The 14,544-nt window shown below is 41.1% G+C and overlaps 1 protein-coding gene across 3 annotated transcripts in view; it reads left to right on the top strand.

Annotated features, from left to right (window-relative positions):
* LOC138676559 (tropomodulin-3-like) overlaps positions 1-14,544 on the top strand; it is a 69,869-nt gene that overhangs the window by 20,636 nt on the left and 34,689 nt on the right. For all 3 annotated transcript variants that reach the window (XM_069765988.1, XM_069765991.1, XM_069765989.1), the window contains exons 2-3: positions 6,510-6,706; positions 9,456-9,612. In XM_069765988.1, the coding sequence (XP_069622089.1) occupies positions 6,581-6,706; positions 9,456-9,612 (283 nt within the window). In that variant the 5' untranslated portion in view covers positions 6,510-6,580. The remainder of the gene's footprint in view (positions 1-6,509; positions 6,707-9,455; positions 9,613-14,544) is intronic.

Here is a 14,544-nt window from a genome sequence, read left to right as displayed (position 1 = left end):
TTTTCTTGGCTGATCTGTGATGTACAGCTTCTGGGTTGTCTCTCATCAAGCTCCAGCAATAGTCAGCCATCATATGAGAGTCCCACCGGCCTTGATACCGTTCTTCCATTGTTTTAATGTCCTGATGAAAACGCTCCCCTCGTTCCTCGCTCACATCCCCAAGGTTCTCTGGAAAAAAGTCCAAATGGCTGTGTAAATAGTGAATCTTGATACTCATTCTACATCCAAGATTTTGCAGACTCATTAGTATCTCTTCCACAATCTCTTCATAGTTGTCTGCTTTCTTATTCCATAGAAAATTCTGCACTACATTACAAAATGCATTCCAAGCTCTTTCTTCTGTCTCATTCATTGATGTGATAAAATTTGGGTCTCTCATAAGTGTTCTTATTTGAGGTCCATCAAATATTCCAGCCTTTTTCTTCTCTTCACTAAGACCAGGAAAAGTTGAACATACAGGTCCTTCTCAAAAAATTAGCATATAGTGTTAAATTTCATTATTTACCATAATGTAATGATTACAATTAAACTTTCATATATTATAGATTCATTATCCACCAACTGAAATTTGTCAGGTCTTTTATTGTTTTAATACTGATGATTTTGGCATACAACTCCTGATAACCCAAAAAACCTGTCTCAATAAATTAGCATATCAAGAAAAGGTTCTCTAAACGACCTATTACCCTAATCTTCTGAATCAACTAATTAACTCTAAACACATGCAAAAGATACCTGAGGCTTTTATAAACTCCCTGCCTGGTTCATTACTCAAAACCCCCATCATGGGTAAGACTAGCGACCTGACAGATGTCAAGAAGGCCATCATTGACACCCTCAAGCAAGAGGGTAAGACCCAGAAAGAAATTTCTCAACAAATAGGCTGTTCCCAGAGTGCTGTATCAAGGCACCTCAATGGTAAGTCTGTTGGAAGGAAACAATGTGGCAGAAAACGCTGTACAACGAGAAGAGGAGACCGGACCCTGAGGAAGATTGTGGAGAAGGACCGATTCCAGACCTTGGGGAACCTGAGGAAGCAGTGGACTGAGTCTGGTGTGGAAACATCCAGAGCCACCGTGCACAGGCGTGTGCAGGAAATGGGCTACAGGTGCCGCATTCCCCAGGTAAAGCCACTTTTGAACCATAAACAGCGGCAGAGGCGCCTGACCTGGGCTACAGAGAAGCAGCACTGGACTGTTGCTAAGTGGTCCCAAATACTTTTTTCTGCTGAAAGCAAATTTTGCATGTCATTCGGAAATCAAGGTGCCAGAGTCTCGAGGAAGACTGGGGAGAAGGAAATGCCAAAATGCCTGAAGTCCAGTGTCAAGTACCCACAGTCAGTGATGGTGTGGGGTGCCATGTCAGCTGCTGGTGTTGGTCCACTGTGTTTCATCAAGGGCAGGGTCAATGCAGCTAGCTATCAGGAGATTTTGGAGCACTTCATGCTTCCATCGGCTGAAATGCTTTATGGAGATGAAGATTTCATTTTTCAGCACGACCTGGCACCTGCTCACAGTGCCAAAACCACTGGTAAATGGTTTACTGACCATGGTATTACTGTGCTCAATTGGCCTGCCAACTCTCCTGACCTGAACCCCATAGAGAATCTGTGGGATATTGTGAAGAGAAAGTTGAGAGACGCAAGACCCAACACTCTGGATGAGCTTAAGGCTGCTATTGAAGCACCCTGGGCCTCCATAACATCTCAGCAGTGTCACAGGCTGATTGCCTCCATGCCACGCCGCATTGAAGCAGTCATTTCTGCCAAAGGATTCCCGACCAAGTATTGAGTGCATAACTGAACATTATTATTTGTTGGTTTTTTTGTTTGTTATTAAAAAACACTTTTATTTGATTGGATGGGTGAAATATGCTAATTTATTGAGACAGGTTTTTTGGGTTATCAGGAGTTGTATGCCAAAATCATCAGTATTAAAACAATAAAAGACCTGACAAATTTCAGTTGGTGGATAATGAATCTATAATATATGAAAGTTTAATTGTAATCATTACATTATGGTAAATAATGAAATTTAACACTATATGCTAATTTTTTGAGAAGGACCTGTATATAGTTAAAGCATTCCCCACTGTGATTGAGAGCTTTGACGAACTGCTTCATCAATCCAAGTTTTATGTGTAAGGGAGGAAAGACAATGTCCTTTCTATCCACTAGAGGATCATGGATGACATTCTTATCGCCAGATGCCAAACTCTGTCGCTGTGGCCGTTCAGTTTTCACCCAATGCTCTGCTGTAGCTCTACTGTCCCAGTAGCACAGAAAACAAGGGTGTTATCATAACAAATGGGAATTATGCATGTTCAAAGAAAACAAAGATATTCTCACATTTATTGGAAGACTAAATGAAAACTAAATTTACTTTAGTGAACCGTATAAACCGGCACTTTTCATACACTACTTATATTTATCATGGAACATGAAAATGGGCTATATACCTATAGCGCAAAAATGTGATAGAGAAATTATAAGATCAGATTTGAATTCAGCACCCTCAAATTAGTCTAAGGCTACCTTCACACTAGCGTCTGACTCGGCCTGTCGCAGTGCGTCGGGCCGACGTACCGACGCTAGCAGTGAATGCGCCACACAACGGGGACAGCGGATGCAATTTTCCAGCGCATCCACTGCCCCATTGTGAGGTGCGGGGAGTTCCGGCCGCGCATGCGCGGTCGGAAATGGCCGGACAGTCGGCAGCAAAAAACGTTACATATAACTTTTTTTGCTCACGGCGGTCCGCCACAACACGGCGCAACTGTCGCACGACGGTTGCGACGTGTGTCAATGCGTCGCTAATGTTAGTCTATGGGGCAAAAACACATCCTGCAGACAACTTTGCAGGATGCGCTTTTTTCCCTTAAACGACGCATTGCGACGTATTGAAAAAAAACGCTAGTGTGAAAGTAGCGTAAGGCTACTTTCACACTTCCGTCTTTTCAGAACCGTCACAATCTGTCGATTTTTGAGAATGCAGGATCCTGCAAGAAAATTTGCAGGATCCTGCATTTTCCCATAGACTTGTATTAGCGACGGATTGTGACGGATAGCCATCCGTTTCATCTGTCCTGCACTGGATCCGTCGTAAAATAGCGGTCCGTCGTGCGGAGAAAATGTTCATTGTAACATTTTTTGTGCACGTCGGAAAATCGGTCAGCGACGCATCCTGCGCTGCCCGTCGTCGGCTACAATGGAAGCCTATGGACGCAGGATCCGTCAACTGATCCAGTTTTCCCCTTCTGACCATGGCCAGAAGGATTTTCAAGTCTGGGAAAATCTTTCTCTTTCTTTCTTTCTTTCTTTCTTTCTTTCTTTCTTTCTTTCTTTCTTTCTTTCTTTCTTTTTCTCTCTTTCTTTCTTTCTTTTTTTCTTTCTTTTTTTCTCTCTTTCTTTCTTTCTTTCTTTCTTTCTTTCTTTCTTTCTTTTTTTCTCTCTTTCTTTCTTTCTTTCTTTCTTTCTTTCTTTCTTTCTTTCTTTCTTTCTTTTTCTCTTTCTTTCTTTTTCTCTTTCTTTCTTTCTTTCTTTCTTTCTTTTTCTCTCTCTTTCTTTTTCTCTTTCTTTCTTTTTCTCTTTCTTTCTTTTTCTTTCTTTCTTTCTTTCTTTCTTTCTTTCTTTTTCTCTCTTTCTTTCTTTTTCTCTCTTTCTTTCTTTCTTTCTTTCTTTCTTTCTTTCTTTCTTTCTTTCTTTCTTTCTTTCTTTCTTTCTTTCTTTTTTTCTTTCTTTCTTTCTTTCTTTCTTTCTTTCTTTCTTTTTTTCTCTCTTTCTTTCTTTCTTTCTTTCTTTCTTTTTTTCTTTCTTTCTTTCTTTCTTTCTTTCTTTCTTTCTTTTTCTCTCTCTTTCTTTTTCTCTTTCTTTCTTTTTCTCTTTCTTTCTTTCTTTCTTTTTCTCTCTCTTTCTTTCTTTCTTTCTTTCTTTCTTTTTCTCTTTTTCTCTTTTTCTCTCTTTCTTTCTTTTTCTCTCTTTCTTTCTTTCTTTCTTTCTTTTTCTCTCTTTCTTTTTCTCTTTCTTTCTTTCTTTCTTTCTTTCTTTCTTTTTCTCTCTTTCTTTCTTTCTTTCTTTCTTTCTTTCTTTCTTTTTCTTTCTTTCTTTCTTTTTCTCTCTTTCTTTTTCTCTCTCTTTCTTTTTCTCTCTCTTTCTTTTTCTCTCTCTTTCTTTTTCTCTCTCTTTCTTTTTCTCTTTCTTTTTCTCTCTTTCTTTCTTTTTCTCTCTTTCTTTTTCTCTTTCTTTCTTTCTTTCTTTCTTTCTTTTTCTCTCTTTCTTTCTTTCTTTCTTTCTTTTTCTTTCTTTCTTTCTTTTTCTCTCTTTCTTTTTCTCTCTTTCTTTTTCTCTCTCTTTCTTTTTCTCTCTTTCTTTTTCTCTCTCTTTCTTTTTCTCTCTCTTTCTTTTTCTCTCTCTTTCTTTTTCTCTCTTTCTTTTTCTCTTTCTTTCTTTCTTTCTTTCTTTCTTTCTTTCTTTCTTTCTTTCTTTTTCTCTCTTTCTTTTTCTCTCTCTTTCTTTTTCTCTCTCTTTCTTTTTCTCTCTTTCTTTTTCTCTCTTTCTTTTTCTCTTTCTTTCTTTCTTTCTTTCTTTCTTTCTTTCTTTCTTTCTTTCTTTCTTTCTTTCTTTCTTTCTTTCTTTCTTTCTTTCTCTTCCTTCCTCAAATTTTTTTTTGTTTTGTAGACCAGTGTTATAGGGCACTGTGTGCTTACAATTGTTCATTTTGCCTTTCTACTCAGTTAGTTCTTCTGTTTTACATTAGGCCTATCACATCACATGATTAAAAACTGACTAGCTGATTTCCCGCTTAATTGTAAAGTGCTGCGGATTATGTTGGCGCTATCTAAAATAAAATTATGAACCTTTATTATCCTTCTAAGCTCTATGTAGAAACAGGAGGTCAATTTTTCCTGATTGACTCGAGTCTGCAAACATTTCTAGCCCAAGGAGGGAGCAGCTGCTTCAGGTGTTTAAGGGGGGAATGATTCATGCAGGAACTAGAGACTTCCTGTTTCTACATAGAGCAGAGAAAAGAGAACAATTCACTGGGTAGAAAGGCAAATGAGAAATTGTAGGTACCCAGTACTATAAAATATGATTGCAATAAATTGAGAGGATGAACTCTTTGACGGGAGAAGTGCTTCTTTAAAATGAAGGTTTCAGAACTTCATCTTTCTAGTACTTATCTACCTTGAGAATGGTACTCCTGCCTATACTACAGCTGGTTTCCAGGACACAGATATGCAGAGAAACATTGAAAGTAACATTGCAATAAACTAGTGCTCCTGATCAATGATGTTCAGGATCACTGGGAGTCTGAACTGACCATCACCAATCACTAAAGGTACCGTCACACTCAGCAAATTTCCGACGATGACAACCAGCGATATGACCTGGCCGTGATCGTTGGAAAGTCCTTGTGTGGTCGCTGGAGAGCTGTCACACAGACAGCTCTCCAGCGACCAACGATGCCGAAGTCCCCGGGTAACCAGGGTAAATATCGGGTTACTAAGCGCAGGGCCGTGCTTAGTAACCCGATGTTTACCCTGGTTACCATTGTAAATGTAAAAAAAAAAACAACAACGACAATACATACTTACATTCCGGTGTCTGTCACGTCTCTCGCCGTCAGCTTCCCGCACTGACTGTGAGCGCCGGCCGTAAAGCACAGCGGTGAAGTCACCGCTGTGCTCTGCTTTACAGCCGGCTGGCGCTCAGTCAGTGCGGGAAGCTGACGGCGAGGGACGTGACAGACACCGGAATGTAAGTATGTATTGTTGTTGTTTTTTTTTTACATTTACAATGGTAACCAGGGTAAACATCGGGTTACTAAGCACGGCCCTGCGCTTAGTAACCCGATATTTACCCTGGTTACCAGTGAACACATCGTTGGATCGGCGTCACACACGCCGCTCCAGCGATGTCAGCGGGTGATCCAGCGACAAAATAAAGTTCTGGCTTTCTAGCTCCGACCAGCGATGTCACAGCAGGATCCAGATCGCTGCTGCGTGTCAAACACAACGATATCGCTATCCAGGATGCTGCAACGTCACGGATCGCTATCGTTATCGTTGTAATGTTGTTCAGTGTGAAGGTACCTTAAGTGATGGGATATCCTAGTGATCTGGCTTCAGGCTATAACATAACAATAACCCTTAAGGGACTTCTCTCCATAAACCCCCTTTTAAAAAAGCTGTTAGTTCAGTGAACAGCTGACCACCACGGGTCTGGCTTCTCCTACCCCTCACAATCCGATGAGATCACTTAGGGAAACCATGCCTAGGTTGTTGCAAGAGAAAGGTAGCATGTCATGCCAGTTATTTAAATGGATGGCTGCCTTGTAACGCGAGACATGTCTGATGCCAAGTAGCGACCAGCACATTACTGTCCAAGTAGTTAAAGGTGCATGTGAAATCCCATAATTTTTCTTTCACGTCAGACATTTAGGCCGTGCAGTATATTTTACGACACATTACGAGTAATTAAATTTCTACATTTTCATGTTTGTATCTTCTAGTATTAAAGAAACTGTAAAAAGAAATACAATAGCAGCCGGGTGTTGTGTACACCCAACACGTAGCTGAAACAATGACTATGGCCTTTCGGAAAGATTTGGACAAGTACAGGGACATGGATGATGATGAACTGCTTGGAAACCTCTCGGAAGCTGATCTCAAACAACTGGAAAATGTCCTGGAGGAGATGGACCCAGAGGTGAGAACAGAATTGTATTGGACATTGTTTTATACCGAAAGACAAATGTCTGTCCTAAGTCACATTCTGCTAGTAGAATTGTATCAGAATTTACAAGGACGAGCTGTGTAGTCTGTAACATGGCGGATCATCTTCAGAACGCGGGGTCTCCGATGACGAGTGATTGGTGAGAGGTCCTCCTTGGTCACATATCCATTGTCTGATATCTCCTTTGAAATCTTCTATAAACCTATATCAGACTTGTAAGGATTTGCTTTTGTCTTATTTTCTCAGCTCATAATAGGTGAGCGCAATCTGTTGGCTGAGCAAACAGCTGTGGAAAGCTTTTCCTTTTTTCCACCTCTTCCTATTTTCCAGGCGTCTTGCTTGGTGTTTATACAGAGCTTGAGGTTTGTTACATTCATGGGCCGCTCATAAAGTTATACATAGCATGTGTTAATATTTTGGCTTGGTTGACTTTTCTCACAGGAGCTTACTTTTGTCCCAGAATTTAGTATCCCGTCTAATTATCAATCCCCCTAGATTAGGGTTGCCTTGTCCATTTCTTTAAGATGTTTGCTTTTGCCTTGAGAGCTCCTGCATGTGAAGCGCTGTGTGTTTGGCTTCTGTTCTGCATTTCCTGTAGAACATTGTAATCTTTCCCCAGGGTTTGTACTCGGAGCTTTCCTGCCAGAGTTGTGGAGATCCAAGCTCCACAGTGACATGGTGAAAACATTAACAGTTTAAAGCTGAGCGCCATTTTTCAGGTTTACGTTGCATCGGTTATTAGGCTTTTGCTGTCATAAACTTCTCACATATCGAGAGGTCTCCACTCTCATAACTTTTACCTCAGCCATATCCTCCATTGTGTGCAATCATGTGGTTAGCGTTATCGATGCTACGTGAGACTGTATAAAGCTGGCCATACACGTGAGTTGGTGGTCTGCTGACATGAGTCTCCTAACTCCCCCATACACATGGTTGCTCGTCGAGTGTTCATGTGTTCTCAATCATTAGATGGGAGAAAGTCCCTGCTGGAAACCTCTGTTCCCTCCAGACACTCTTCCTCTCTGAAGAGGCAATTAGCATATTTAATTTCCCAGAGGAGCATGCATGGCTTATAAGTCTCCTCCCTCTTACCTGCCGGGTCTGGTTGGTCACTCTCCACAAGGAGAAACCCTTTGGCTCCAGACACTTCTCACAGCGACTATCTCCCTTGAAAACAAAAGCATTGGGAGTCTGAATTTCCGTTGCCTGAGCCTTATCTCCCCTGACGTCCTCCTTCATCGAAGAGTTGGGAAACCCGAAATTGTCAGGGTTGGCAGACTTTTATGTAATGTGAATTGGGGCATGAAATGTCGCTTCAATGATGAGAGCCGAAAGCTGCAATATGTGTATACATGTGGGGTACTTCAGAAAGGAAAACTGCTGTGTACTAAATTTAAAATGAGTTTAACCCCTTCACGACCTTGCCCTTTTCCGTTCTCGTTTTTCACTCCCCTCCTTCCCAGAGCCACAACCTTTTATTTTTCTGTCAATATGGCCATGTGAGGGCTTGTTTTTTGCGGGACAAGTTGCACTTTTCAACGACATCATTGGTTTTAGCATGTCGTGTACTTGAAAACGGGAAAAAAATTCCAAGTGCGGTGAAATTGCAAAAAAAAGTGCAATCCCACACTTGTTTTTTGTTTGGCTTTTTTGCTAGGTTCGCTAAATGCTAAAACTGACCTGACATTATGATTCTCCAGGTCATTACAAGTTCATAGACACCAAACATGTCTAGGTTATGTTTTATCTAAGTGGTAAAAAAAAAATTAGAAACTTTGCTTTAAAAAAAGCACCATATTCCGATACCTGTAGCATCTCCATTTTTTGTGATCTGGGGTCAAGTGAGAGCTTATTTTTTGCGTGCCGAGCTGGCGTTTTTAATTATACCACTTTTGTGCAGATACGTTCTTTTGATCGCCCGATATTACATTTTAATGCAATGTCGCGACGACCAAAAAACCGTAATTCTGGCGTTTCGATTTTTTTTCTCGCTACGCTGTTTAGCGATCAGGTTAATACTTTTTTTTTATTGATCGGGCGATTCTGAACGCGGCGATACTAAATTTGTGGGTTTGATTTTTTTTTTTTGTTTGTTTGTTTTGAAAGGGGGGTGATTTAAACTTTTATATTTTTTTTTGTTTTTTCCCCTTTTTTTTTTAACTTTTGCCATGCTTAGAAGCTGGCACAACTCGATCAGCTCTGCTACGTACCAGCGATCATCAGATCGCTGCTATGTAGCTGAATTGCAGGCTATGAGCACCGACCACAAGGTGGCGCTCACAGCAAACCGGCATCAGTAACCATAGAGGTCTCAAGGATCTCTATGGTTACCATCCTGACGCATCGCCGACCCCCGATCATGTGACAGGGGTCGGCGATGCGATCATTTCCGGCTGCGTGGCCGGAAGCGCCGGTTAAATGCTGCTGTCAGTGTTTGACAGCGGCATTTAACTGGTTAATAGCGGCGGGTGCATCGCGATTTCACCTGCCGCTGGTGACGGCACATGTCAGCTGTACAAAACAGCTGACATGTTGCGACTTTGATGTGGGCTCACCGCTGGAGCCCACATCAAAGCAGGGGACCCGACCTCCACAGTAATAGTGCTGCGGAGGTCGTGAAGGGGCTATGTTCACACATCGCGTTTTTAACATTGGTTTCTTACTGTAAATTCACTCTGGCCTTCAGTCATCCTATTAACTGCTGTGTTTTTACGTATCACAGAACGCACTGCTGCCCGCGGGATTTCGCCAGAAGGACCAAACGATAAAGAAAGACACCGGTGCTTTTGACAGAGAGCATTTGTTGGAGTTCTTGGAAAAAGATGCTCTTACCCAAAAAGACAGGGAGGACTATATACCATTTACCGGAGAGAAAAAAGGTACAGCAGATATGTTTTTCTGTTATGAAGGAAAAAAACTATGGAAGCCAATGAGATGACATTTCAGGCTACAAACACCATATATTGGGTTCCACAGGTAGTAAAGTGTTAAATTTCATTCATCTCGGCAAAGTTATTGACCCTTTTTTTTTTAGGAGGGGGGAGGTGTTGAGTGTCGATTAATGTATAGTATATGCTTAAGTATTTAGTAGACGCAGGACCCCCCGGACTCGCTATTGGAACCCTGTTTCATGCTGCTGCCAGTGGTGGGGGGGAGGTAGTCAGAATTCCTATACAAATGAATGGGAGTTTTAATCGCCTCTGACAGCAGCACTAATCCAGGCTCCGTTCTCGAGAGATATGCAGGTCCCGTTATTGACCTTTATGGCACATCCCATAGATATCACATTGACATTCAGTATGGGAGTCCCCCTAGATGGGCAGACTGCCTATTAGGGAGCAATATCTTCTTTATATAAAACAATGGGCTTTAATTCAGAGCAGTATGTTACCTTCTAGTGTCTGCGATAAACCCCACAGATAATGATGTATGCATGCTGTAATACATATCGCCTGGGAAGAGGTATATGCACAGCAAGCGTTGGGGGCTATACCCAGGCCAATCGCATGTATTGGGAACTGATTAACCCTGCTTGTGTTCCTTGCCCATGACATGAGTCAGACCTGGCGATTGCTGCTGCCATAAACCTTTTTACAAACCAATTACATCTCCATAAATGGAATCAGAAGGGATGCCCTTACCTGCACGGATTACCGTTTAATCCAGTTTACGACATCACTGCTAATACTGCGACAAGCTGTATAAAGGCAGAGCGTGATCATAAAGTCTCCAATAGGTGAGTGCCATGCCGAGGGGGCGGCAAACAGTTATCCCTGTGTTATCATCATTGGTTTACATGACATTTTACATTAAATCACTATGGCAGAATGTAATAACCATATTAACCCCTTCACGACATGGCCACTATCCATTTTTGCATTTTGTTTTTTCCTCACCTTCTTCCCTAAGCCATAACTTTTTATTTTTCTGTTCAAACAGACATGAAGGCTTGTATTTTTTTTTTGCGGGATGAGTTGTACTTTTGCATGACACCATTTATTTTACCACACAGTGTACTGGAAAGCGGGGAAAAAAAATCCATTTTGGGAGAAATTGTGAAAACCCCCCACAATTCTGACAGTGTTTTTTGGGAATTGTTTTTACGGTGTACGTTGTGTGATAGAAATGACCTCGCAATATGATTGTTCACCAGTACAATTACGGCGATACCAAAACAAACATCTAGATACAAAAACATCATTTTTTTAAAAAAATAAATAAATTTTGTGGTGAAAAAAAAATCAAAAATTTGAAGAAACAAAATTTGTTATTGATTTGTCACCATTTTCTCAGACTCCAAACGTTATCATTTTTCGTTCGATGGAGCTGTGTGATAGATTACTTTTTTATTGTTTATTGTGGGATGAGAACGCCTTTATTGATACTGTTTTGGAATAGATTTAAAGCTGTGATCACTTGTTACAGCATTTTTTTTTTTTGTAATATTGCAGCGAATCCCCGCAAAAAAAATAAAAAGTGTAACTTTGGTGTTATTGAATTTTTGTTTATGGTGTGTACCGATCTGATTAATTTTTAGATTTTGATCGGGCTTTTGTGATGGTGTATTTAAAAAAAAAAAAAATGAGAAGCACGCCGATCCATGCATGGAATGACACGCTCCCATGCCAGCACGCTGTTAATACTTCTCAGTTTGACAGTGGCATTTAATAGGTTAACAATTGCGGGCGGTGTTTGGCGCTACCTGTGATTTGTTAGAGGTAGGTCCTGGGTATAGCACAGAACCATTACCTGCCGAGGATGGGGTGAACTCACCGCATGAGCCCGCTCTTTACACCCGCTACTGACTTGTGCCGTACATGTATGGCGGATATCGTGAAGGAGTTATTGAGATCTGTCGCCTTTCCTGACATGTCCACTTGTATTAAAGTAGTTGTCCAGGCTCGGGGCTCAAGTCTGCAATCTCTCTGACTTCTGTAGATCAGGAGAGCATACTGTCAGTCATTACATGTCTCACACTGGTAACTCCACCTTTCATATAAAATAATTCCTGGAAGCAGATCCTTATACAGACCTATGTCCCGCCCATAGTTCTGAACAGCTCATTTATATATAAGAAAAACCCGGAAATCTCTAGAATAAACATCGGTTTGCAGATATCAAGGTATCATTTTATTCAGCTTCCTATTACTTACATGCCTATGTAGACGGTTTAGAAGGGGTGATCCTACTGAAAGGAATTCTCTTTCAAGTAAACTAATAAAATAACATTGTCATCTTTAGTTTATCCTCTACCTTAAATTGTATGGCTCTTTCAGGTGACTTTTCAAAGTAAGTTACAGTGTACATGAGCAATATTATTATTTCTGGCCATTTTATGACTTTTAGATGTTTTTTTTTTTTTTAGAGGTTTTCCCTTCTGAAGGCTCTAGTCAGTAAAAGCTACATCTCTCTGGGGGTCTCCTCCCAATTCCTTCCTTTTCCCCTCTCCTCAGACTTTTATAGGCATTGTGTGTAATTTGGTCCTTTCCTGAAGACAGATCTGAAGACCAGTTTGAGCAGTTAGATAAGCGGAGGGGAGAAATGACTGTTAATTGGGGAAAGTAGGATTTTTCTTTAAGAAGAAACTTTATAATATATTTTTGTGGATTTTTGGCTTTGTAATGTTGATTAATGAAAAAATCCTAAAAGTGTGGTTACTCGTTAAGTTGAATAGCCTTGACTTGTGGATGTATTTTTTATGTACGGTTTATTAGTGTGTGGCTTATAAAGTGTATTTGGTAAGCCGTAGTCTGCGTTAGTTCTGGTTTGTGTGTTTATCTAGAGTGTTTCTGTATGTAAAGCATAATATACAGGTTCAGGAGGCAGGGATCATAGTTTTATTACAGTGTTTATTGTATAGATGTAACCTTTGCTCAGCATTCTTTCAGTTGCTTTAATATATATGAGGAGGGAAGCGTTCAGCATTGCTTTTGTTGATGACACAGGCATGAACGAAAATTAAACTTCCAAAGTCATCTAGAGGTCCTCTCAGTGTCGGCTTTGAATTAGTTCTGCTTGTATCTATCAAAACACAGTTGTGTTTGTGTTTTGTGCCCTAGTGATTGATTTTGGGCTTGCCTGAAATCAAGCCCTCAGTCTTGACTCGCAGATCTTGCCTTTACCTGCAGACATAATGGGTGCAGGTACATAACCAGATCATGCTCATGCTTGAAAGATCTGATCGTTGTTACTAGTGTTAGTTCCTGCTTGTAAAGACACTGAAAGGGGTTTTCCAGGCTTAGGAGAAGAGTCTGCAGTCATTCTATGTGACTGCAGACTGCTGAATCAGTGTGCAGTGCACAAACTGTCACGACTCCCCAGGATTAACGTCCAAGCTGGTATGCGATTTGCGTACTTGTGGTTACGTGTTGACTAAATGCATTCAGATTCTCTAAATAGAAGTGAATTGAGAGAAACCAGATGAGTCCAGCCGACACTGGACCGCAAGTAACCAGAACTCATGCATAGGATCTCGTGACCACCCACTTGCACTGGTGATACTAAGGACCCCTGACAGTGTGCATGTAGAGTGAGTGCAGACTTTTGTCCCAAGCCTAGAGAACACCTTTAAAGAATAAGGGCACCACATCGATTATCACATGTCAAGGATGAATAAATAGATTTTTTGTGTTGAAACATTAATTCCTTTTTGATATCTGCTTTGCATTAATATTATTTAACTGAAATGTTGCACAATGTAGCAGCTTTTTTTTCGGAAGGTTACTGTATGGAAACTAGTATTCACCATTTTTAGTTTAGTTTTAGTTTTTTTCTTTGCCTTTTATTTTACCTATTGGAGAGGCATTTAACCCAATTTACTTTCTGCCACAAGTCACTACCATTAAATGGGTTGTCCACTACGAGGACAATCTCTTCTCAATCTGAATATTTGCCCCCCCGATTAAAATAAAAACACCCATACTTTCCTCCCGTGCCAGCTCTGTTCCAGCGGTGTCGCCCCTCTTGTTCCCGGGCTCATTTGTCACATGAGCCCTGGCCTGATCTTCCCAGGTGTCCCTGTCATTCACCGCTGGACATATTTAGTAGTCAGGAGGAAGTGAGCGGCCAGACATGGCTCTCCTTTCATCATGACTACACTTCCGAAGGAGGGGGGACAGTGACACCAGCTTTAGTTGGGCACAGGGCTCATGTTACATAACAATGTCACGTGACCCCTGTGAATGCGAGTGCAGACAGCCGCTATTTTATTAGGTGCAAACATTCAGATATAAGATGTTGTCCTAGTAATGGACAACCCCTTTAAGTTATATTATTTATTATTATAGCGCCATTTATTCCATGGCGCTTTACATGTGAGGAGGGGTATATATAATAAAAACAGGTACAATAATCTTGAACAATACAAGTCACAACTGGTACAGGAGGAGAGAGGACCCTGCCCGTGAGGGCTCACAATCTACAAGGGATGGGTGAGGATACAGTAGGCCAGGGTAGAGATGGTCATGCAGCGGTTTGGTCGATCGGTGGTCACTGCAGGCTGTAGGCTTGCCGTAAGAGGTGGATTTGCCTCACATTTGTGGCCATACCCGCAGCTTAATTAGCAGTGGCAATCTACATTGCTGACTTTCTTAGCAGACAGTTGAATGAGATCTTGTGCTTTCAGTATATTGATCCTGTAATATGCGGCATATTTTCCGCACAGCAGGTCAGATGTATACATATGGCAATGTCTCAGTGGCTCCTGAATACTGATATCTTAGCTGTTGCATTAGTCTGATCCCCTGAGGATGGCCTCTTTTACTGTGACGCCTCCTCCTGGCAGTGCACATAGGATATCTGTTCACCAAATG

Source organism: Ranitomeya imitator, chromosome 4 (genome assembly GCF_032444005.1).
Source record: "Ranitomeya imitator isolate aRanImi1 chromosome 4, aRanImi1.pri, whole genome shotgun sequence".
Lineage (NCBI taxonomy): Eukaryota > Metazoa > Chordata > Amphibia > Anura > Dendrobatidae > Ranitomeya > Ranitomeya imitator.
Note: the sequence above shows the minus strand (reverse complement) of the source record. Positions and strands in the feature narration are given on the sequence as shown.